This window comes from Microchirus variegatus, assembly GCF_963457635.1.
Source record: "Microchirus variegatus genome assembly, chromosome: 15".
NCBI classification, from domain to species: Eukaryota; Metazoa; Chordata; class Actinopteri; order Pleuronectiformes; family Soleidae; genus Microchirus; species Microchirus variegatus.
In genome coordinates this window covers 7,320,177-7,344,549 of record NC_139816.1, presented here as the reverse complement: position 1 = coordinate 7,344,549, position 24,373 = coordinate 7,320,177, and the positions used below count along the sequence as shown (strand labels likewise).

General features: G+C 38.5%; 1 protein-coding gene across 1 annotated transcript in view; it reads right to left on the bottom strand.

The window, feature by feature from the left end:
- Positions 1-607: 607 nt before the first annotated feature.
- The window catches only part of vipr1b (vasoactive intestinal peptide receptor 1b), a gene marked incomplete at both ends in the record, with an annotated part of 38,656 nt that continues 14,890 nt past the window's right edge, over positions 608-24,373 (bottom strand). The window contains 10 exons of the mRNA XM_083901435.1: positions 608-802; positions 2,924-2,965; positions 4,153-4,282; positions 5,133-5,224; positions 6,704-6,776; positions 6,860-6,920; positions 7,079-7,232; positions 12,358-12,490; positions 15,099-15,196; positions 16,322-16,422. Of these exons, the coding sequence (XP_083757561.1) occupies positions 608-802; positions 2,924-2,965; positions 4,153-4,282; positions 5,133-5,224; positions 6,704-6,776; positions 6,860-6,920; positions 7,079-7,232; positions 12,358-12,490; positions 15,099-15,196; positions 16,322-16,422 (1,079 nt within the window). The remainder of the gene's footprint in view (positions 803-2,923; positions 2,966-4,152; positions 4,283-5,132; positions 5,225-6,703; positions 6,777-6,859; positions 6,921-7,078; positions 7,233-12,357; positions 12,491-15,098; positions 15,197-16,321; positions 16,423-24,373) is intronic.

Here is a 24,373-nt window from a genome sequence, read left to right as displayed (position 1 = left end):
ATTCTGAGAATCAAGTCAGAATTCTGAGTTTAAAGTCACTCAAATATGTTTTTCCCCGTGTGGCCCTAATCCTCTTCCGTAATAATCTGGTATTTTTCCCCCTCTCTTACAGTTGTGTCGTTGCATCAGCTCTGCTCGTTTGGCCGCTGCAGAAATCCACTAAGTGATTCCTAATAAGCACATAATTACGTCAGATGTGTGTGTGTTTGCAGGTGAAATTCACATTATGGAATCAAAGCCAAGCCCATGAATATGTAACGCCGTCACGCCGCTCGACAGCCCGAGCACACGGAGAACTCGCTAACTATCGACCGAGTGATCCGTAATGATACGACACACCGAAATCTACGAGGACGACGACGACGACGAGGGGAAAATGCAAATGTGTGAAAAAGCATGTGTGCTCGTCTGTGCTTTTACGTTTAAGAAGCGTGGAGATGAGGGGGAAAAGTGCTCTGAGGGTAATTACGTGGATACATGTGTCCTCTCTCGTCGCTGCCGTTTGTCCTTTGTCAAACTCATCGCCTCATTCAGTGCATGTTTCAGTGAGAACGTGTGTCTTTCCTCATACCTACAGTCAATACGCTTCGCACATACTGTAAGTGAATCACATGCTCGACAGGTCGTCGTGACAGGACTGAGAGCCGCGGCGAGCTTTGGGGCTGCAGCGCGTCAGCATGGTGATCTGGGTGCTGAAGTTGTTGCTGCTGCTGCCGATGGACGGGTGTTGGTACTTGGTGTCGGAGGTCATGTATCTCTGCAGGTGCCACCGACGCCACTTCCTCTTGATCTCTGCTTGGACCTACAAGAGAGCAGAGGCAAAGGAAACGGTTTCACAAATTCAAAAAACAAATCCACTCCAGTTGTCAAGGAGGTGTGGTAATTGTGGTGTTTAATGTGCATCTGTGTTCCTGTTGCATTTTTGAGTGGGCAAATTGTCAGATAATATTAAAAAAACAGTCCTATTAAGTCCTAATGTGTTTTTGTGAAATATATTTGTTCCTTCATCTGATTTGGACACATCCATAAACAAGAGTGCAGTTTTAAAATAACAACTTTTTCAGGAAGTATTTGAAGTGGAACACTAATTCATGAGTTTGTCGTACGATTACCATTGAAAAAAAGGTCTATTAAAGACATGTTTGAGCATTAAATACACGTTGTGTGCGTCAAAAACCAACTCATTGACTGCTTGCATAAGAACCCATCAAATATATAGGATTAATGTCCATTGATTACACTGGGTTACAAAAAGAAACTGAATCAGGACCATTTTGCACAGCTGAATCCAAAAATGACATCCATTTTTCTCAATCAGGTCAGGTTTTTATGCTAATTTGATTTTGAATTGATTGATCACATTTAGCCCGAGCTTTATCCTGGTCACCAAGTTTAATACCAAAATAAGAACGTAAGCACGATTTATGAAACTTGTGACTAGATTCTTGTTAGGAACAATGGTGTATTCACCGCAGATGTAGCAAAATACGTCAGGCTTATTTTTGCAAGATCTTCTACGTTCTTAGAAATAAGGGTTCCAAAAGGGTCCTTCTACAAGGGCTGAGGTTCTACCTGGAACCATTTGCTTCTGAAAAAACCCTTTCGGTTTTACAAGGGTTCTTGGTCACACTAATGGTTCCAGTAAGAACCATTTTGATGCAGAGAACCCTTTGAAAACCCCTTTCCTGAATAAAGGGTTTTCAAAGGGTTCTTGGTGGAACCCTCCAAAAAGGGTTCTCCTATGAGGACAAGCAGAAGAACCTTATATGGTTCTACTCAGCACTTTTATTTCTCAGAGTGTAGTCAAAGCCATTTAATTCACTTGTAATATATAAAAAAAACAATTAGTAATAAGTTGACACATGCAAAATCTTCAGAAATAAGAATTTTGTAAACAAAAACGTTAAAAAACAAATATGTAGCTTTGCTCAGAAAGTTGACTTGATTGAGCAAAACCAATATGGTTTTTGGATTCAGCACCAAAATGATCCTAAATCGGCAAAAAAAAACAAAAAAAAAAACTTTAACAATACATTGCTCAGTGTTATCAGACAGTGGACCTGAGCTGTATGACTCATTTCCACAACAACAGAGGACGTTTGCGGGGGATTGAAAGAAAGTCAAAGTCACTTCCTTTAAAGAAAATAAAAGCCCTACACTGCTCTTCACATTCGTTTCGGTTAATTATAACACATTCTGACTTAACTGGCAACCCGTGGTTGCTCGGTAGCTGAGACTCTACTGACTGCAATGATTGGCAGATGGCGGTAGGTGGCGACACATGCCAAAAACATGATTTCAAAACATAAAAATGATTTGCAGTCTGCAAAATATTTTTTAATGCAAATATTTTGTCTTTACTGTTGTTGTTGGTGAGTTCAGTTTGTTATATGAATATTATTCCTGAGTCTCTGTGACATATTAGGAGGATTTTACGGCCAGTTGATTTAGATTTATTACATAATGCACCTTTTAACGTTTTTGAAGGGAAACAGCCCTTTAACAAAGGACACCTGAATATAGCAGCAAATTAAAATTCATGCAGCAGAGTGTGAAGCCTGTGCCATCCAGCCCATCACTGTGATTCAATCAGGCTCTGCACTGGGAATATAACTAATCCGCCCACAGAGAGAGAGACAGAGACAGAGAGAGAGAGAGAGAGAGAGCATCTGCAGACATCACTGAGCCATAAACTAAAGCCTGTGCTTTTTACAGCACTTGCAGCCTGCAGGCAGAGAATAGAGAGTGCACTGCAAGGAGGTCCAAAGGGAGGAGACACGTCTGGAACGTCCAGAGCCGGTGACTCACACACACAGCACCGTATGTTTGTAATGGCACGGCTGAGCCACTGTGGGTTATCTCTGCGTGGGACTTTAAGATTAAAAACTGTTTACATTAGAGTCAGGGTTGGGGGGGCACGTACCTCTCCGTTGAGGAAGCAGTAAAGGACGGCGACCACAAAGCCCTACAGGGAGAGAGAGAGAGCAATAACGTGTGTGTGTGTGTCATTGTGAAAATCCCAGTAAAAATCTGTTATATAGGACGTCTACGTGGATTACATGAGTAAAAACAACGCGTGACTAAAGTTAAGGAGGGCAGGAATGTGCAGGAGACGAATCCTCGGTTTCCAGACGAGCTCCGTTAATGCCGTCTCGCCGCAGTCTTCATCATCCCTCATCGCTGTGCGACGATGAACTCGAGTAACGTAAGAGGCTTTAGTGCTGACACTGAATCAGTCAGCAGCTAAAAAGCCTTCTCCTTTTCCTGTGAGTGTTTCTTCAACAGACAGATTCACAGGTCAGCGCTCACACTGTCAAAAATACTGCTTTGAACCTCAAAAGGGATTGTTTTTAAATGCAAGTAGTAATTATTATAGAGTTCATACTGTCTTCTTTGTGATAAAGTGAGGTTGTTTATCTTGATATAAACAACCTCACTTTACCTGTCTGACTGAATCAAATTGAAGTTCCAAGTGTACTAGGTAAACATCTAGGGTAGGGGGTGTCAAACATAAGGCCTGCAGGCCAGAACTGGCCCACTAGAGGGTCCAATCCGGCCCACAGGATGTCAAATACTACATTTTTCCAATTCCAGATACCTGTGATGAATAAACGTTCTGTGTCTTTGTAGATTCGCTGTGATCAAATTATAAAGTTAAGCACAATGTTGTTGATATTTCACTTCATTTTCAGTTGTTTATGAAATGTTTTGTAAAAAAGAATCTTCATTGAATGTAAAAACAAAGGGGGAAAATGGGGAGTTCTTGTTGTTTATTGGCTAAGATTGAGTTCAAATTGTTCCATGTGGCACCTGAACTTTAATGAAACTTTCATGTCCGTCGTGTTTCCAGTGCTTATTATTGTGACATTTCAACTATTACGCCTCAGTTTATCATTTACACGACTGTGAATCTACAAAGAGAACACAGAACATTTACAGAACACGTATCTGAAAAAAAATATAGTATTTGACATAATCCTGTGGGCTGGATTGGACTCTCTAGTGGACCGGTTCTGGCCCGCGAGCCGTATGTTTAACACCCTGGTTTAGCCACTATTGTAAAGACCTAACAGCATCCTTTCATGAGGAGAAAAGAATGAATGGATGACCAGATAGTTCTCATTTAAAGAATTTTTTTTTTTTAAATCATACCTGAAACGATCCGAGAATCAAGTCAAAGATGAGCCTGAGCTCAGTCTTCACTTGCTCGGGGATGAACGCAAACACGATGAAGTTGATCCCGAAGAGCGGGATCAAAAGCAGCGTGGATTTGGCCAGTCTCCTGAAACGGAAATAAAAACAGATTCACATTTCTGTGTTGTAGGTGAAACTCATTTTAGAACGGTCTCTTGCAAAAGGCCAGTAATGAGATGCAGCTTTTGAGTACTTTTCATTTTACATTTAAAACTCAGGGACACCAGGGGATGGAGAAGAGAAAACATCTAAAAAATAAAAATGCTTATGCATTATGACTGACTTTATGAGATGTTCTCCATCATAGGAAAAACACTACACTATTTTATTTTACTCACATGAAGCTCTTTGTTAAATCCGGCACCATGGTTTTTTGTTTTTGATTCTGGATATGGGCGGGGCTTAGGAGGCTGCCTGCTGATTGGCTACTGAGTCACATGGCAGGCTTGGAGTCCCTAACACGTTCCCCAACTTTTCCCCCGTTGACATCCGTCAAAATTATTGTAAATATCAAATGTTTGTAACCCTAAAAATCTTTAGATTCTTACAATTATAAAGCGACTCCTAGTCTGTGACTCATTAGCCAATCAGCAGGCAGCTTCCTAAGCCCCGTCCACAAAAAAACCCATGTCGCAAAGAACAAATCAGGGAGAACAAGTGCATTTTGAAACAATAAAATACAAATTTTTTTAATGATTAAATATATATTTACTTTGTTTCTTTTCCTGGTGAAAAGTGTTGTTTGAAATCTAATCACACACACACACACACACACACACACACACACACACACACACACCCACACACAACAGACAGAATGTGTAGTGAATTCAGAGATTGTCGGGCGTCCTCCGAGTGGTCAGTAACATTTCATCTCACCTCTGCTGGTAAATAATCCACATTCATGGCATGAAAAAGACATGTGATTATATGCTCACAGGTACTGGTTGGACTCGTTCCTTCCGATGTCTGGACAGTTTATCTTCTGACGAAGTATTCGAATGATGCAGATGAAAAGAAAGAAGTTCATCTGTGGGAGAAAAGAGAACAGTAAGTACTAAAATATTCACTTTTCTTTCCTCCTCATATGAAATCCCTAACTGGACGAAGCTCTCTACATGTTTTGTTTTTTTAATTTTTGACAGACATGGAAGACACAAAAGATGGATTATGCATTTCTGTCTTCTGCTCTGATTGGATTTTGAATTGTGTTCCTGTGGGAGAAAGAACCATTACTCATCTGGTTGTGTTTGAGGGAGGGAGAACAGGGAGAACAGGAAATAACACGTTTGAATCTACATCAGCAACAACGACCACAACCAAGAAACAAAAAGATAGTTTTAAGATACTGGATTTTACTACCATAGATGATGATGATTTATTGTTATTTTGAGCATGAAACATGTGCATAAAATGTAAATGATGAAAAAAAAAAAACAAGATTAGATTAATCATTAATCTAAATTATACATGTTATACATTAATTCTGAAATTAAAGTCAGAATCCTGAGATTAAAGAAAAAGTGAGAATTGTGAGATGAGAAAAGTCAGGATTCTGAGATGAGAGGAAAAGCCTGAATTCTGAGATAAAAAATAAATAAATCAGAATCCTGAGATTAAAGAAAAAGTGAGAATTGTGAGATGAGAAAAGTCAGGATTCTGAGATTACAGAAAGAGACTGAATTCTGAGATGAAAGAAAAGTCAGAATTATGAGATGAGAGGAAAAGCCTGAATTCTGAGATAAAAAATAAATAAATCAGAATTCTGAGATTAGAAGAAAAAGTCATAATACTGAGATTAGAGGGAAAGTCAGGATTCTGAGATAAGAGAAAAAAATCAGAATTATGAGATGAAAGTCAGAATAATGAGATTAAAGAAAAAAATCAGAATTATGAGATCAGAGAAAAGTCAGAATTCAGAGATAACAGAAAAGGTCTGATTTATCAGACTAGAGAAAAGTATGAATTCTGAAATTAAAGAAAGGTCAGAATTATGAGATTAGAGGAAAAAGTCAGAATTCAGAGATTAAAGAAAAAACAGAATTATGAGATTAGAGAAAAAACTGAATTATGAGATTAGAGAAAATGTCAGAATTCTGAGCTAATGTAATGACGGCTGTTTTTTACTCTCGCAATTATGGGCTATTTCTGTAAGAAAAACACAGCAGCCAAGCTGGTTTTAATGCGAGATTCTGATCATGTGAGAGAAATCTAGTGTTTGCACTAAGTGCATGAAGGGGCTGTTATTAATGAATCCACTGGTGACGTGTGAGTCAATAAATAAGTGCATTTCCTGCCAACTTCCTAAAGTGAAGTGAGAACTCTGAGGTCACAGTGACCTCTCAGTTGTGACGACGTGCCACAGGACTCTTAAAGAGATGAGACAAAGCATCCACATCTAATACAGCGACAGCTGAGTCTGAGGTGGATCGATGGGAACTGACAAAGACCTTTTTTTTCTCACTCAAAACAAACAGAGTGTGATTTTAAAAAAGACGTGTAAACGTACCAGGATCGAAGCCAAGATGGGGGTTTTAATGATCCACCAGAAAACGTCCGTGTTCTCAATTATATCCCAGCATCTGGTGAGGGACGTGGAAACGATGCTCACGTACGTGAAATACGCAAAATGCTTGAGTTTATTTTGTCCTGGTGCCGTTCTTACCCCACGTCATGGAAGTAGGCTTTGGCAAAGCTCCAAGCTGTGATGAAAATTGTTGGACCTCCTGTCGTCATTGGAGAAAAAAAAAACCACACACATTCAAAACTACACACACACACCAAATTTTTTTTAAATATTACATTTCAACAGCAAAGGTCACGACATGAAATGTGTCCTCAGCGGGGTCTCCTCTCACCCCCTGGAAAGAAAAGACATTCTCACCCCAGCCGATCAGAATGTACGCCCAGAAGTATTTCTTCTCGGAGAAGAAAGACACGGCCAACAATGCGTGAAGATAAAGACCCTCCACCAGCAGCCAGAAGAAACTGGCCATGATGCAGTACTGGAAGAACACAATCACCGCTTTGCAACCGACCTGGCGATGGAGACGAGAGCACAAAGGCAAGGGACATCACACCGGGATCTTCTGAAATTAAACATGTGGATATACACTCTATGGAAGAACAAGTTATTTTATTCCTTTAAGTCACAAAAAAAGGAAGCATATGAGCCAACAGAGAGCAGATCAACACGAAATTAAATCCTGAGGCCTGCCAGGAAATGAGAATATATTGAGTAGCCACTAGGGGGCAAATGTGCTAGTTGCAAAACTGAATTTAAGAATTTCTACTTGATTTATAACGTTGTTGAACATTTTCCTGAGGAGTTAATGGTTTTAATCGCCACTTTCATGTCATCGACAATAGCACATTATGACACATTTTAGAAATGACATCCCTGTTTTGAGGTAAAAGGCAGATAAAGTACAGCACATATGGAACTTAATGGAAGTATAATTAGTATTAAAGGAGCCATTTTTGTCTCTTTTCCACCGAAATAAACATAATCTGGAGCCTCAAAAAACAATTTGATCCATAAAATGAACACAACATAATGTATGAAGTTTTATATATATGAGAAAACATAGTTGTCATCATTATGTGGATCCAAATATACACAGGACTCTTTAATGTGCACTTCTTTGGTCAAGTTCTGGGACCTTTTCAATATTGTAAGATGCATAGGATGAGAGGCATATTTTAGTGGGTGAAATCAAGCAAAATCGCTTTAATTTATCGCCTCGATCCCTAAGAAATAAGCGCTCCCTTTGAAAGAAATGATGAAAGGAAGACATGAAATAAAGATAAACATAATTTGTGTCGCGTTCTGTGAACGTATTTATCGGCATCTCAGTAATAGAATCTTTACATACAGTTGGTAACATGTAAACTATGTCTACAGTTATTGTTTTACAGGATGTCAAAGCAAAACAATTCTACAGATATTCTGTTTTAGTAAGAGAAAAAAAGACTGAAGACTGAATTTTACTGCCAGGAGTGGTGATAATGATGATTTATTGTTATTTTGAGCATGAAATGTGTGTATAAATATAATTTAAAAAAAACAAAAAACAAAATTAGATTAATCACTAATCTAAATTATACATGGTATACATTACTTCTGAGATTAAAATCAGCATTCTGAGATTACAAAAAAGTCCAAATTCTGGGATTAAAGACAAATCAGAGTGTGAATTTGGAGATTAAAGGTAAACAAAAACAGAATTAGTAGATTAATGAAAAAGTCAGAATTAGAAGATTAAAGAAAAATCTGAATTCTGAGATCACAGGAAAAGTCAGAATTCTATGATTAAATAAAAAGTCAGAATTCTAAGGTTACAGGAAAATACAGAATTCTGAGATTTAAAAAAGTCAGAATTCTGAGATTAGAGGAAAGTCAGAATTCTGTCCTACACAACAGATCCGTAATGGCTGGTTAGCAGTGTTAGCTATCGACGCTAACTAAAAAAAAAGACTTGTGTTACAAAAACAAAGTAAGATTATCTCTATCGTCTCTAATGTGAGTTTTATGAAATATGAAAGGTTGGGTTTATTCAGGAAGTAATTAGTAAGTAAGAAATTAGCAGCAGCTAAGTCACGTTATCTCTCCTTATTAAATGAACACTGGAATAAATAAGTAAATAAACAGAGTAATTAAAACCTGCTCTTTTCCTAATGAATTAATCATGTAACCTTTATTTTTTTGAGCTCATCACAGGTTGACATTTTGGAAATAAACCATGGTTTTCCCGGGATAAACGGGACGGGATGAGAGACACAAAGAAAGGGAAAAACTGAACATGAGATTAAGATTAAGACACATTTAAATGTCAGTGTGACGTTTGGGGAACAAAGATAAGGAATGATTTTGGGGGGATTTGAACCGTCAATCCTGAGGATCTGATAACAAATCCAAAATCTCACGTCGTTACGATACTTTTCGAGTTAAAGATCTGAATACTCTGATGCTGGGATGATGACGGTCAACCACAGACTTTCTTTTAAAGGTCCAGTGTTGAATCAAACGCTCTCTATTCCCTCTGTTTTGTTTGGATCCACTTGTTTGTCACGGAGGATTTGGCAACCTAAATAAATTCCTTTTCCACTGGAGTACGTTCAGAGAGGAACAATGAACCCTGATTTGCCCGTCTGAGACTTTCTGCTACGTCAGTCGCCTGCAAATCATGAAATTGTTCACGGGAAACAAAAAAACAGGAGCATGGGGATGGCTGATGATTGCAAACAGGGAAATATGGATTGGAATAAATATGCACACACACACACACCCACAAAGGGAGACAAACACACAGGTGCCTAAATAATGCATTTGGCTCATTCTTCCCCACAGCGATTAGATCACGAATCGAACTAATGGCTCACGACTGCAAAGAGTCGACTGTACAAGAATGATAATCAACCAAGCATCGGCCTCTAAAACAACAACACACACATACACACACATTTTTGTACTTGCTGCATACTGAGGACCAGCATTTACACTTTATAAATCAACAAAATTACAAATATCTACATCATGAATGACCATCTATAAATAACTACTGGGTGCAGTACCATAAAATGTCTGCAGGTGGAGCCCCAGAGAGCAAAAAGTGTGTGAAACACCAGGGCTGGAAAACGGGGTTTTTGTACCAAATTGAGGACCTCTGTTAAAAACAGAGTATAGCATGTTTACAACCTAAGGAAATGATTTAAATGAAAACAAAGTGACGACCGGCCAAAATGTCCTCACTTTGTAAAAATGACCTCACTTTGTTGGTTAAAAACCCTCACTGGTCCTCAGTATGCCGCAAGTACAAGAACGCGCACACACACACACACACACACAGGTTTGTGCAGCAGTTCTTCTTCAGATCGTTGTAAGAGGTCTGCAGCCCTTACTTTAACACAGACGACATGTTTGAGCAAAGCACACTCTGCATTACTGTAATTACAGAAAGAAATCCACACGTTTCTGAAAGCTGAGAAGGTGCACATGAAAACCAACATATAGGTTATTACGGTAATTTAACTCGCGCCCTTTTCAGGAAGCTGGAGAATCAGCATCTTTGTCGCCCGAGAGCAAAGAGCCTGTTTTTGCTCATCGAGAGACACAAATTCAAATTTCAAATACAACACATGCAAAATTACATTTACAACTGCAGTGTTTTTTCAAAATAAAACTTTTTGGTTTTTCCTTCATTTTAAATTGTTAAAACAGTATTCTAACATGCAGTGAACTGTAAATAACTGCCCAGATATTGCACGTTCTGGTCCTTTTATGGTTAAATTAACACATTTGATCCATAACATCATGTATAAAGTTTTATAGAATAAACTTAAAAATCATTTTGACGCTTCTGTGATTGCTCAATTTACTTTCTATTACAGAGTCATATTAAATTTGACCAGTTATTTTTGTCATTTATTAGATTTTTTCCAGATGTTTTACTCAAAAAACTTGACCGAAACACAGTAAGTAGGCTAAATATAGTGCTGGGCTTTTATTTTCTTTGAAGGAAGTGACTTTGATGTCAACTTTTTGTCAATTTAATTTAAAAAAAATTCAATCCTAATGTCCTCTGTTGTAGGATCCACTCTCTGATGATCCAATAACACATTTAGCTCTGGAAATGAGTAAAAAACAGTATTTATGATGTTGAAGTAGCCCTTTAAATACATGTTTAGGACTTGTTTTGTGAGTATTATGGTTTTAACTTTAAGCAACAGTTAAAAAAAGGGACACATTTGCCTCATTAGGAGCATGTTTTAGTCTGCAGGAGGACTCCTGGTCCTGACAAGATCAGTGTTTATGTTGGTAAAAAACCCTAAAGAGCTAACAACTACACACACACACAGAGAGAGCGAGAGTAGACCCCTGACAGCAGCTGGCTCGTGTCAAATCAACGCTTCCATGAAGTCGCTGCAGCTGCACGTAAATAAAGACGCTCTCAGGCTCTTCCTGTCTCTGGCCTCTGATGCCACATCACGTCCTTCTGTAAACCTCACGTCTGAACGCCGCCGAGTCGCTGTGAGGTATGTGGTGAGCTGTGTCAAACACGGACCATCGGAAAAAAACGGCCAAAGAGATTGCGGTTGGACGCCGATGTGTCACGTCTCTATAAATGTCCCGTGAGACTGTGAGGGGACAAAGACCACACAGGTGTCCATTCTGTAAGATCCAGTCCAGGTTTTAGATTATAGAGGGGGGAGGTTTTTCCTCGTTTCCATCTCAGCGGACGTTACCTGAACCACCCGTGGCTCGACGAGGCGAGTAAAGACCTCATGCTTGTTTTTAAATCAACCTTTAAAATGGTTTGTTTTCCTGTGAGGTGGGAAAAAAGAAGGGCGCCTCTCTTTGCTCGTATTGTGCCCAGTTTTCCCCAGGTGAATGATGAGGACAGGTGAATGATAAGGACAGGTGAATGATGAGGACAGGTAAAGGACGAGGACAGGTGAACGATGAAGACAGACAGGTGAATGACGAGGACGGGTGAATGATGAGGACAGACAGGTGAATGATGTGAACGGGTGAATGATGTGAACAGGTGAATGACAAGGACAGGTGAATGACGAGGACAGACAGGTGAATAATGAGGACAGGTGAATAATGAGGACAGGTGAATGATGTGAACAGGTGAGTCATGTGAACAGGTGAATGACGAGGACAGGTAAATGTTGAGGACATGTGAATAATGAGGATAGGTGAATGACAAGGACAGGTGAATGATGAGGATGGACAGGTGAGTGATGTGAACGATGAGGATAGGTGAACGACGATTTTAAATTAATGTTCTATACTGTTAAAATTTAACTCGCAAAATCTGGTATTCACCCACAACTGCAGTGTTTGTTTTTAAATAAAACTTCTGTTTTTTCTTCATTTTAAATAGTTAATACACTATTTTAACATTTATTTTTTTACATAAATTGTAAAAAGCTGCCAGATATTGAAAGTTACTGTGTAAAAAAGGGCAAAAGCACTTATTCACAGGACATTTTCCGTCGCTTTTGTGGTTAAAATAAGCAAACAATATCACTTCAGTACGTTCATGTTCACCTGCTGAGCTTCTTAGCTTCTGAGCTTCATACCCGAGGATCCACGCAGTCACTCACTCAACCCCAGAAAAAACATGCAGAGCAAAGATAAGAATTCACACTCACAGAGCCGGAGGAGCAGTTGTCCACCTCCCCAACATCGTACAGCACCACGTCCTTGATGAAGACGGCGATGGCCTTCAGGATAAAGGACACAAACAGGTGCATGTGGATGTAGTTCCTCGTGCAGTGGAGCTTCCTATAGGACACAGGAGAGATTACAGATAACACACACACACAATAAATAAAAGGTCCTAATTCTTATTATCCAACGTCCTTGGAGTTCGGCTAAAATGGCAACAAATCACAGGCTGAATGACCACATAATGAAGCTACTTCGTCTCTTTTGTGCGGTCGGTTTTGAACATAATGGGGGCTTTAAATGGGTGAATATTTAAAATGTCAATTCAAAGCACACACTACTTTATGAATAACTCAGGATCGTCTCATCCTCTGTGAGAAGATTAAGAAATGGGAGGTTGTTTATCGCAATAATTCTTTCTTACAAAGACGGGGGGGGAACAATATTGAGCTGGGAATTAACTGGCGTCCCAATTGCTTCATGTTTCACGCTCACCTCTACTCTGAGGGAAAAGTCCATCTGCTCAGTGAATAAACGGCTACTGATGGCAAAGGCAGGATATATGGTGACATATTTAAAAGATCAATATCCTGCCATAGAAGTTAAATCAAGAAGGTGTTTTTTCTCTCCTTTAATCAAGAGGCTGGAAAGGAAATGAGTGGGTTTACAGCGAGGGGAGGATCTAACTAATCAAAGGGAATACAACACTTAACTTTGGACATTCAAAGAGATGTAGTGGTGGGTAAATGATGTGAGAAGAGGAATTATTTAACAGCTGAGCTGTGCTCATGAGGGGTTTTTGTGTAATGACTTATTCAAAGTGTTTCCGGTGAATAAATCTTGGGGTTTTTTGGGGTTTAATTTTAAGTCACTTCCTTGTGACATTTCTGGAGGATGTTGTGGAAATTCTCTGCTGCTGATGAAGAATGAAATAGAGAACTTCTGCCGGCCGACAAGGTTTTTTTTAATCAGGGCTGCTGCTTAGGGCCCCGTGACCACTAGAGGGCACCCAAGAGCAATTAACGCAAAAAAAGAGAAAAGTTTGGATTTCTGTAGTTTATTTTTAAAATTTTCTCCCCATTTTTACCAAAGCTTTTTCACAGTTTTTACTTTGTTGTCAGATGTGATTATTTAACTTTATATTTTTTATTTATAAACCGTTTTTATGACCTTGTTCTGGGTGCCTCTGTTTGATTTACATTATTATTTAAGCATTTGTTTATTTTAATTAATGCTGTGTTTTTTTTACATCTAAAAGTCAAATCTTTGTATCACAGGAGTGTATTTTGAATTCCCTCCAAAGATTGTGCACATTTTTTAGATTTTCAGACCTTAATATCTTAATATTTTATTTATAAACTGTTTGGTTTTATGTATCGATTCTCTGTGTCGCCAGTAGGGGGAGTTGCTGAGTTTGGCAAAAATTAATTGAAAGATTTTTCTGTAAATTAGCAAATCTGGTGTCAAACAAAAAGTTCTCACATTTAGTTTTACAAGTGTATTCGTATTTGTGACAGAGTAGAATAAGTAGAATAGCTTTAGTATAGTAGGTGTGTGAATGATCAATAATCATTATTATTGGCAGTATACAGAGGGCCCCAAAATCACATTTTGCTTAGGGCCCCGTGGAGGCTTGGGCCGGCCCTGTTTTTTATTTTCTTTGCAAGGAAAAGGTCAATCTTCACAGGAGAACGACCCAGAGCATAGTGGGCTCTCCACATTTATACCCGAGCAACTCCCCTTTCGCATTCCTCCAATAGACAAAGGAGTCTGCCATTCCAGGCGGTGTTTTCACACCTCTTTGTGTACTGTAGGTATCGGGGAGCCGACTCCCTCCGGATGTTGTAGGAAGGTGTCAGTTCAGGCCTGACACAATACACAAAAGGAACAGAGTATTCTGTGTTGGGCAGGTACAGGGTGATGGGCAGTTGTAGCTCTGAGACAGAGACATTGAATTTAGCATTACAGGGTGGAGTTAGAGAACTGGACTGGAGTCACACTACATACACTGAATGAATACATCATCTATCTATTGTCCGTTGCAGAGAATAAGCTGCGATCCAACAGTGTAATTAAAAAGTGTCAAAAGTGTAATTGATGACTCGTCAAAGAGAAAACACAAGACTGATCAAAGTCCAGTGACAATACTGACTCTTTCTTCTTAAATATAAGCACTCTCTTTCTGCTCTTCTGCATTGATCTCAGATTAATAATCTCCCAGCTCTGATGTTTGACAGTGAACGTCGTCGCATACATCACACAGCAGGAATAATGTCGGTGCGGTTTTTTTTACGCTAAATTGCTTATATTCGTTTCCTTCGTCTCTTTTCATCCTCTCCTCTTGTTCATTTTCTAAAAACCCCAGGTCTAGAAAATGAGTCATCTTCTGCATGAATTGTTGGGCAGGAGGCATGAAGCAAAAGATGATTTCATACGGCTTCTCTGCACAAATTGGAAAGTATAGCAGTTATAGGAGGAACATGAAAAAAAAGAATAAATGTGGACGTATAAAAGGAGAATATTCAAAGCATTTTCACTTATTTTGTATACATTAAATTATGTTTTCTTTGCTTTTTCATGATACTTTTCAACGCAGGGTTAAGATGTCGGTACATTTTTGTACACCAGCAATTCAAGAAGACCCACCCTGAAATGTTTTGTTGTTTTAATGATCCCCTCTTTATATTTGAATCCATTTCGGTCAGTTTAAATAGCTTCTCCGTACCTGAAGATGCAGAGGATGACGATAGCCGTGGTGAGAGAGACGAGGGAAACGCTGTGGCCGATGGTGTAGCCGATCTTCACCTGCCAGAAGAACTTTCCCTGCTAAAGAAAAACAAACGCCAGCACGGTTTAAATAAGTCACGGAGAAGAAAAGATTCTGCAAACAAACAAGATAAATCAGTCACAGCATCGGTGTCCTTTTGGAAAATATCAAGTGAGATTTTGGATAGAAAAATAATCCAGCTGTAATAAACTTTTAAAGGCCATTTTGTCGATTACGAGTCAGTGTGTGTCAAACGTGTTCAACTATGGAAGAAAAAAAACACTGAAAGAAAGAAAAAATATAGCATGAATTCTGGCTTTAATCTGAGAATTCTGACTTTTTCTTTAATCTCAGAGTCAGAAATTCAATCTTCAATTATTTTTTAATTTACCGAGTTAATCCCAGAATACAATTTTTTCCCCCTCAGAATTCTGACTTTAATCTTTAATTATTTTTTAATTTACTGAGTTAATCCCAGAATGCTGACTTTAATCTCAGAAATCTGACTTTAATCTTCAATTAATTTTTATCGTTACCGATTTAATCCCAGAATACTGACTTTTTTTCAAAGCCAAGTTTAGGGGTGTCAAACATGTGGCCCGCAAGCCAGAACCGGCCCACTAGAGGGTGTAATCTGGCCCGTTATCTTGAGGATGAATGTGTGAAAATTGAAGTGTCCTGAAAAAATTTCTTGTCGTTTATCTGTTATGATGTGATCATTGAACTGGTGCAGCCTACTTTACAAAGAGTCCTATGTGGCCCCTGAACTATAACGATTTTGACACAACACGACACCACAATACGACAATACTTCTCCACATTTCCTCACAAAAAAACACTATATTTTTAAAAAATATTTTTTAAACACAACAATCATCAATGAAATTGCGAAATTGCTGCATGATCCACTTATGTTCCACGCAAACCCTCAGTCACCTCAGGGAATTAGAAATAACAACCAAAGAAATCGATTGCATGAAGGCAGAGAACAAACAGAAGAAGAAAGAAAGAGTGGAGTGCACCGGAGCAGCCACTTTTTTTCCCCTGATAGACGCCGACATCACTCCCCCACAGAGTGCTGAAAAGACATTCACACGATCCCACTCAAACCCCACAGGACCATCGAGCGTCTGCCCTCGCTGCTGCTCCTCATCGACCGCGCTCTCTGGGTTTTAACTCACCTCGTCGCTGGTGCTGTTGAGGTTGTAGCCGCAGTTGACGGCAATGTCGATCGGCATCATCTCCGTCCAGCCGTGTGCCGTGCAGGTTTTGGAGAGGTTACCTGGAGATGACGACACAGGGTTAGGGTTAGTCAGGACTGGAGTATTTGGTTCTTATAGATATTGACCATTATGACTCATCCAGCTGCTAATATGACTTCAGACAAAGGGATCCCAACATGCAAACCTATTTACAGATGAATACTTTTTGCAGTTTCTTTTTAAAGGACCATCAGGAAATGTATATTTTTAATATTTTTAATGCATTCATGGATTGTATTCACTCGTGCGGCGTCCGAGGTTCACGTGGGATCAATGTGGCCGACAGACCAACTCGCTCTGCGCTCTGCGCTCGGCAGGTAACCCAAAGCAGCCAATTACAGTTATCATAGGAAGGAAATGAGCCGTGGGGAAAAGCGAGTGCAGCAGGAGGTGTGAGCGTATATATATATATATACAGTATACTGCATATATATAAATGCTGCTCAGTGAAAGAGAAAGGTCATGTGATTGAAATGCAACCACTAATGTGTGTGAGTGATGATGAATTCTCTCTCTCACACACAGCCTCATTCTCATTAAAACCAATATTCTTCACCTTCCTCTGCTTTCGAGGTTTTTATTCTTTTTATTTGTGGTGCTGAGGGAAAGCGTGGGCCGAAGCCACCTGAGGATCCTGAATGAAACGTCGACTAAAGTCATCTTTCACAGGCCACGGACTCTTCGTGTATTCATTTGCAGTCCGGACGGCGCCTCGCCATCTTTTCGACAGATTTATTATGTATCGCTGAATATTGCAGGATGGCAGTGAAGGGACAGAGCGGCAGAGAGGGAGAGAAAATATAACTGCACCTGGACTCAAGGCTGTTGCCTCACAGACGGACACATTTTCAATCCCCAAGAGATTTAATAGTTATGACCCATGAACAGATTAGAGAAGTTTGAACTGCCTTTTCCACCTCACAGCAGAGAGACTAGAGTTGATACAGTACTTCATATTGGTATTGGGCCAATACAGGTCAAAATCAGTCGAATACTGGTCAAAATCATCAGTCCAATGCTGGTGTCCAATACTGGTGAAAATCAGTCCAATACTGAACAAAATAAGTCCAATACTAGTCGAAATCAGTGCAATATCGATCAAAAGCAGTCCATTACTGGTCGAAATCAGTCCAATATCGATACTAATCAAAATCAGTCCAATACTGGTCAAAATCAGTCCAATATCGATCCTAATCAAAACCAGTCCAATACTAGTGAAAATCAGTCCATTGCTGATCAAAACCAGTCCAATACTGGTCAAAATCAGTCCAATACTGATGAAAATCAGTCCAATACTGATGAAAATCAGTCCAATACTTATCCAAACCAAAGAGAATTTTCTTTGTAATGGCTCCAAATGAGGAAGTAGTAATGCGTTGTTTACAGCTCCGTAGATTAAAAGATGCGGTAAAATGAAAATGTCTGATATCGGTATCTGTGGAGATTGTGATATCAGTATTCGGACACGAAAAACTGATATCGATCCACTTTGTTTTGGGTCCTAAACCAAAGATTTAGACAAAGAATATCAACGTTCTGAAAGCAATCACAGAATATGAAGTGAAGCATCCATGAATCCATCTATGAGTTATAGAAATAAGTGTTACATGTGTATTTGGTGGCAGCACACACGCTTGTTCCCACCACATTGCGAGTCTCTTACTTCAGCTTCCTCATACGAGGAGGAACGTGTCTTTGAATCACATCCAGGAAAAATAAAAGCATCCCTGATGCAAGCAGCTGTCACTATACTTTCTCTCAGGTGTGCGACAGAACAAAGTGTTATAAGTGGAGAGATGTGGTTAAGCAGCAGCAGCAGCAGCAGCAGCAGCAGCAGCAGCAGCAGCAGAGAGAAAAAGATGACCCTGCCTGGCAGAGTCGTGGTCACCTCAGACGACATGTCTCTGCACACTGAGAGCATCGTCGCTGGTCATCTCACCAAGCAAGCCTTCAAAATGTCAGCAGGTGTGGTTACTGTAAGGACGGCAGCTGGTAATGACCCTTTAATGGCTACACCTGTGCTGTACGGAGCAGGTAAATACACACAGTTCACAGTGTGAAGCAGTGCAGAGATCACGGGAGGTTTGGGAGAACTCATGTTCACCAGTCTTTAGATACACTCTAATGGTGTGTTGTGTAGTGGGAGCTTCGATGACATGGACCGATGAATGTCTCTTTAGTTTAGTTTATTATGTCGAGGACAATCCCAGTTAATCAACTGTGCTTTGTTAACAAAACATTTAATTCTGAAGTTTGTAATGATAATTTTCATAATCTTTCGATTAATTTCTCGATAAATCGAATAATCGTTTATCAGTCTATGTCAAACCTGATCCAAAATGATCCAATGTTTATGATTTCTTTGTTTTATGGAGCAAAGAAGCCAGAAAATATTCACATTTAACTCATTGGTTGCCAGCCATTTTCAGCACTGCCAAGCCTTTTACAGCATTTTCACTGATTTTCCAAGACCCACAAAACAGTGTGTTACTGATTCTGATTAATCGATTATCAAAATAGTTGACGTTTGTTTCAGCTCTACGATGGAGCAAAGTGGGGAAAAGTTAACTGAGAAGGTAAACAGGAAGTAGAGCTACAACAAAAGTCCTTAATGTGCCTTTACGGACAAATTGGATTGGAGAAAAGTTCTTGAGAGTCAAACTTAATGCAAAGACAATCTTCCAAGGAGTGGGTGGTGTTAAACCACAGCTGGGAGCAACAGGTGGAGATGATTCATCTGATGAGTGTGTGCGTGTGTGTGTGTGTATGTATGTGTGTGTGTGTGCGTGTGTGTGCGTGTGTGTGCGTGTGTGCGTGCGTGTGTGTGTGTGTGTGTGGGGAAATCAGACTCTCAATGGTATTTTTTGTCACCTCAGTAGACTGCAGCATATCATCAGAACCCTGATGATATGCTTTTCATTTAATCTCAAAATTCTGATTTTAATCTCAGAATTCTGACTTTATTTAATCGCAGATTTCTGGGGTCCAGATTGCCCTGGAACATGTATCTTTACATGACATCAGGGAGTGGGATGATTTATTTAACATAGCATGAGTGATAATGACGTTTTTAGGTTCTGTTGCCTGTAAACTAATATTTATAAGTCAGCACATTTTTGCATTTTTGAAATACTAAATCTATAGGAAAGTAGAGAAAAGATGTCCACCTGCAGCAATGAACAATGGCATATTATTAATAAAAGGATTGACTAAGATATAGACCATAGACTATATATTAAACTGGACTTCCTGTGTGAAAAGTGATACCAAGGAGGTAGGGGACGGCAATAGCACTTATCCACCAGGGGGCGACTCACTTAGCAAAAATAGCTTTGAATGAAACCCAGATGGTCTCATTACCTAATCTACCTAAATTGTCCAAATCTCAAGGCTTGAAAACACAAGTTTATTTTACAACCGGGGATTGTGGGAGGAAACTGGAGTAGAAAAACCACACAAACTCCACTCGTTAAGGATACTGGTCAAAATCATTCAAATACTGGTCATAATCAGTCCAATACTGGTCAAAATCATTCAAATACTGGTCATAATCATTCCAATACTGGTCATAAGCATTCCAATACTGGTGTCCAGTACTGGTCAAAATCAGACCAATACTGGTGTCCAATACTGGTCAAAATCAGTCAAATATTGGTCAAAATCAGTCCAATACTTGTGTCCAATACTGGTCAAAATCAGTCCAATACTGATCAAAATCTATCGAAAACTGGTCTAAATCAATCCAATACTTATCCAAATCAAATATTTGGATTTTTGATTTCGGTCACATGCACCGATTTTAAATCACAAAAAGAGACAGATAGACGACTCATGACATGAGTACTTACATAATCAGCTCTGTAGCGCCCCCTTTACTCAACCAGTCCATCAGAAATACATGACAACTGGTGCTCAAGTCCTTACAGCAAAATAAAGATTGTAGAAGGATCAAAACAGAAGACTCTAAATGCACATTCTCCAGCCTCATCTTAGATGTTTCCTCACTCCAACACACCTGATTCAAATGATCGTCAAGCTCTGCAGACGCCTGGTAACGAGCTGTTTATTTGAATCAGGTGTTGGAGCAGGAGAAACATCTAAAACATGCAGGTTATTGTTGTTGAGAATCCCAGTTCTGCCACCACATGCTGCAGCCCTGTCAGCAAACACACTATCAAACCACCTTCTATCAATCACCTGCATCCTGTCACTGTTTCTCTCATCACATCAGTGCCCGAGGCCGCTGCCACATACTGTTCATAACTATAGGTGACGACAACTGCATTTCAACATATAGACGCGAAGAAGAAGCTTCACCAGATTCTGATGACGTTCTGTTTGATGAATAACATTTGGCTCGGTTTAAGACACTAAAAGTTTTTGGTTGAGGTTGTGAGGAAAAGATCGAGGTCATGATAAAAAGGAAAAACCGACAGCTGATTAAAAAACGTCCTGTGGTCAAAGTGACGCTCTTTGTTTTTAAGTGGTGTCTGTGGCGTCTCCTGCTGGAATACAGAAAAGGACGTGGCCTCATTCTTGACATAATTCTGTGTCCAATTTACATCAACACACAAACTGTCTCTTTTCTCTTTAATCAAAGGGGAAATGAAGAAATTCAGTTTTTAGAGGCTCTTTTGTTTCTTTTCTTCCACTTGAATTCAAACAACGCACTCAGTCATCATCTCACAGTGATTCACTGACTGCTGTAAACCTGCAGTAGAAGTGGATACGTATAGAAATTAAATAAAACGCTTAATTAATTAGATTATTCATTTATGGCCAGCAGAACATGTTAAGGACACCATTCTAGATTGTTTTAATCTAGAATAAATCATCTTGACTAATTCTGACTTTTTATTTAATCTCAAATTTCTGACTTTAATCTCAGAATTCTGACTTTTTTCCTCAGATTTTTGACTTTAATCTCATAATTCTGACAGCTTTTTCTTTAATCTCAGATTTCTGACTATAATTTCAGAATTCTGACTTTTTCTTTAATCTCAGAATTCTGACTTTTCTCTCAGATTTTTTATTTTAATCTCAAAATTCTGTTTTTTTCTCAGATTTATGACTTTTTCCTATAATCTCAAAATTCTGATTTTTTTTCTTTAATCTCAGATTTCTGACTTTTCTTCTCAAAATTATGATTTTTTTTGTTTTCTCAGATTTATGACTTTTTCTATAATCCCAGAATTCTGACTTCGTCTTTAATCTCAGAATTCTGACTTTTATTCTCAAAAGTCTGAATTTAATCTCAGAATTCATGCTGGGTTTTTTTTCTTCTTTCTTTCAATGTTTTTGTATATAATTGATTTATACTGTCAATATAAGTTTTTACTTTTTACAGTGTAAAGTATGTGTATGTGTCCAGTGACCGACGGTGACACACAAGTTAATGCTTCACATAAGTAATTTAGCTTTATTGGGCAACGTCTCATAAAATATCATGTTTTATAATAGATTAACAGCTCATACACATTTTTCTCCATGCGAGAACTCCCCCATTTGGTTAAGGCCTATTAGTTATTATCTGTGAAACCACAGGCTTATTTTTTATAGGTAAAAGTGCATGATGGTTTTTTGGGGGAAAAAACACAGTATAATCATAAAACCAGAAGGATATATATTTATAAATGTGGTGCTTTAAGAGCACCCTCCACATTTGAAGCGTCACATTTCTCTCTATGTCTCAACTTTGCTGTTTGACTCTCAGAGATGGTAATTTTAGGTAAGAGTGCACCATTAGTCCCAGAGGGAACCAAAAAAAATCCACACATACGAACATAGAGTTCGACCGTATTCCAGATTTCACCCAGGTAATGGATGGACTTCATAAAAGGGTTCACTCACATTCAGGCGAGGATGTTTCATCACAAATTATGAAAGAAATAGGTAGAAATATACTGGAGCTACATGTTTATATCAGTTCTTATATTTAAAACACCGACGGAAAAGTAGCCGTTTCATTGTTTAGAGCAGAAATGATGCACTCCTCTGCTTTCTGACAAACCATTGATTTTGAAAATCAATATCCCTTTTAAGACATTTCAATATACACACACATATGTATATACGTATGTGTGTGTATACATATAGATATACAGACATATATGTGTATGTATATATATACATACACATATAAACATACATACATATACGTGTATATATACATATATGTGAAAATAAATGTGTGTATGTATATATACACATGTACATATGTACATATATACGTATATATGTGTGTATATATGTGCATATATATATACACACATATATACGTGTATATACATATATACACATATATACATGTATATATATACACACACAAATATATATATATATATATATACATATACTGTATATACACACACACACATATACATACATACATACACATAATATACACATATATATACACACATACATATATACATACATACACACATACACACACACACATATATATACACATACATATATATACATACACATAATATACACATATACATACATATACATACATACATATATACACACATATACATACACATATATATATTCACACACACATACACATACATATACACATATACACACATATATATAATATATTATATTAAGTGTCTATAATTTCTGGTGTAAGATAAAAGTCAAACATTGTCAATGACACAGAAAAATGCAAGTAAAAGCGGCTTCAGAAACCGAGAAAGCATTTCTATCCTAAGGGTATCGGGTCTATACATATATATTACGTATAATATGCTGTCAAAAGTCAGATATCAGAACGTGTCAATCAAAAGAACTGGTAAACAAACCTGAGGTCAAAAAGAGGAAATAGATATCCATCAATAAAGAGTTGAAAATGACTCTAAGGCAACATCTAAACTGGTTTTCATGTTGACATGGACCGCACTGTCGTATATGTTTCTGTTTAATATACACTCAATATTCAAATTGAGTCAAATTCAAGACAAAAAAAATGGAAAAATGTATTACAATTATTATTCATGGGTGTCGTCATCTCTTTGGATTTTGCTTGTCGCCGTGCAGACGGAGACTAATTATACCACGGAAATCCAACCAAAGTTGGAAACTATATGAGAAACTTTTAACAAAAGTATTGAATATTTGAATAGTAAAGAAGGACTAATACTTTTTTAAATTAAAGCACAGACGGATTTTTAACGACGGAGAACACGAGGCGTGACAATAACGTAAAGCTGAGGCCAAATATTTGCTTGACTGAGTCAACTCAGCACTCAAACAACCAGTGGAGACAATGTCCTAAAATCCTCTCTTTTTATAATTTAATCCAAAGTTCCGAGAATAAGTTAGCGTTGAGTCACACGGGTATGAACTGCAACCTCGAAGGTCTCCTTGAAGAATGCCCGGGGTTTTTAGCAAAAGAAAGAGGAAAACGAACGCTGGGAGTGTGGAGAAAACAAAGTGCTCTGAATCAGACGAGAACGACAGAGGGCTGGAGATCAGACTGAAACGCAGCCCTGATCCAGAGACTTTTAAAAAGGCTTCATTTAAAAAGAGAAGAAAACAACAACAGATGGGACACGAATGAAAAAAAAAAATGATCCTCACAGACACAAAACTTACAATTTCACTGTGTATTTATTAACCCTTTAACACCGTTTGCACAAGCGCACTCTGCGTCACCGTAACTACGCAAAATTCCAACCGTTTCTGAAAGCTGAGTTGCACGTTTTATTCAACGTGTGGTTATTACGGTAATTTGACTCGCGCTGTTTGCAGGAAGCCGGCGAATCAGCGTCTTTGTGACTTTGAGAGTTGGAAAAAATGGCGAATTTTTTGGCCCGTTTTCGGACATTGAGACAAAAACTCAAACACAATGTTATTTTATATACGTTTTATACTGTTCAGATTTCACATTTCATTTTTGTAGGTGTTAATACACTATTTTAACATGCAGCAAATTGTAAATAACTGCCAGTACTTTAA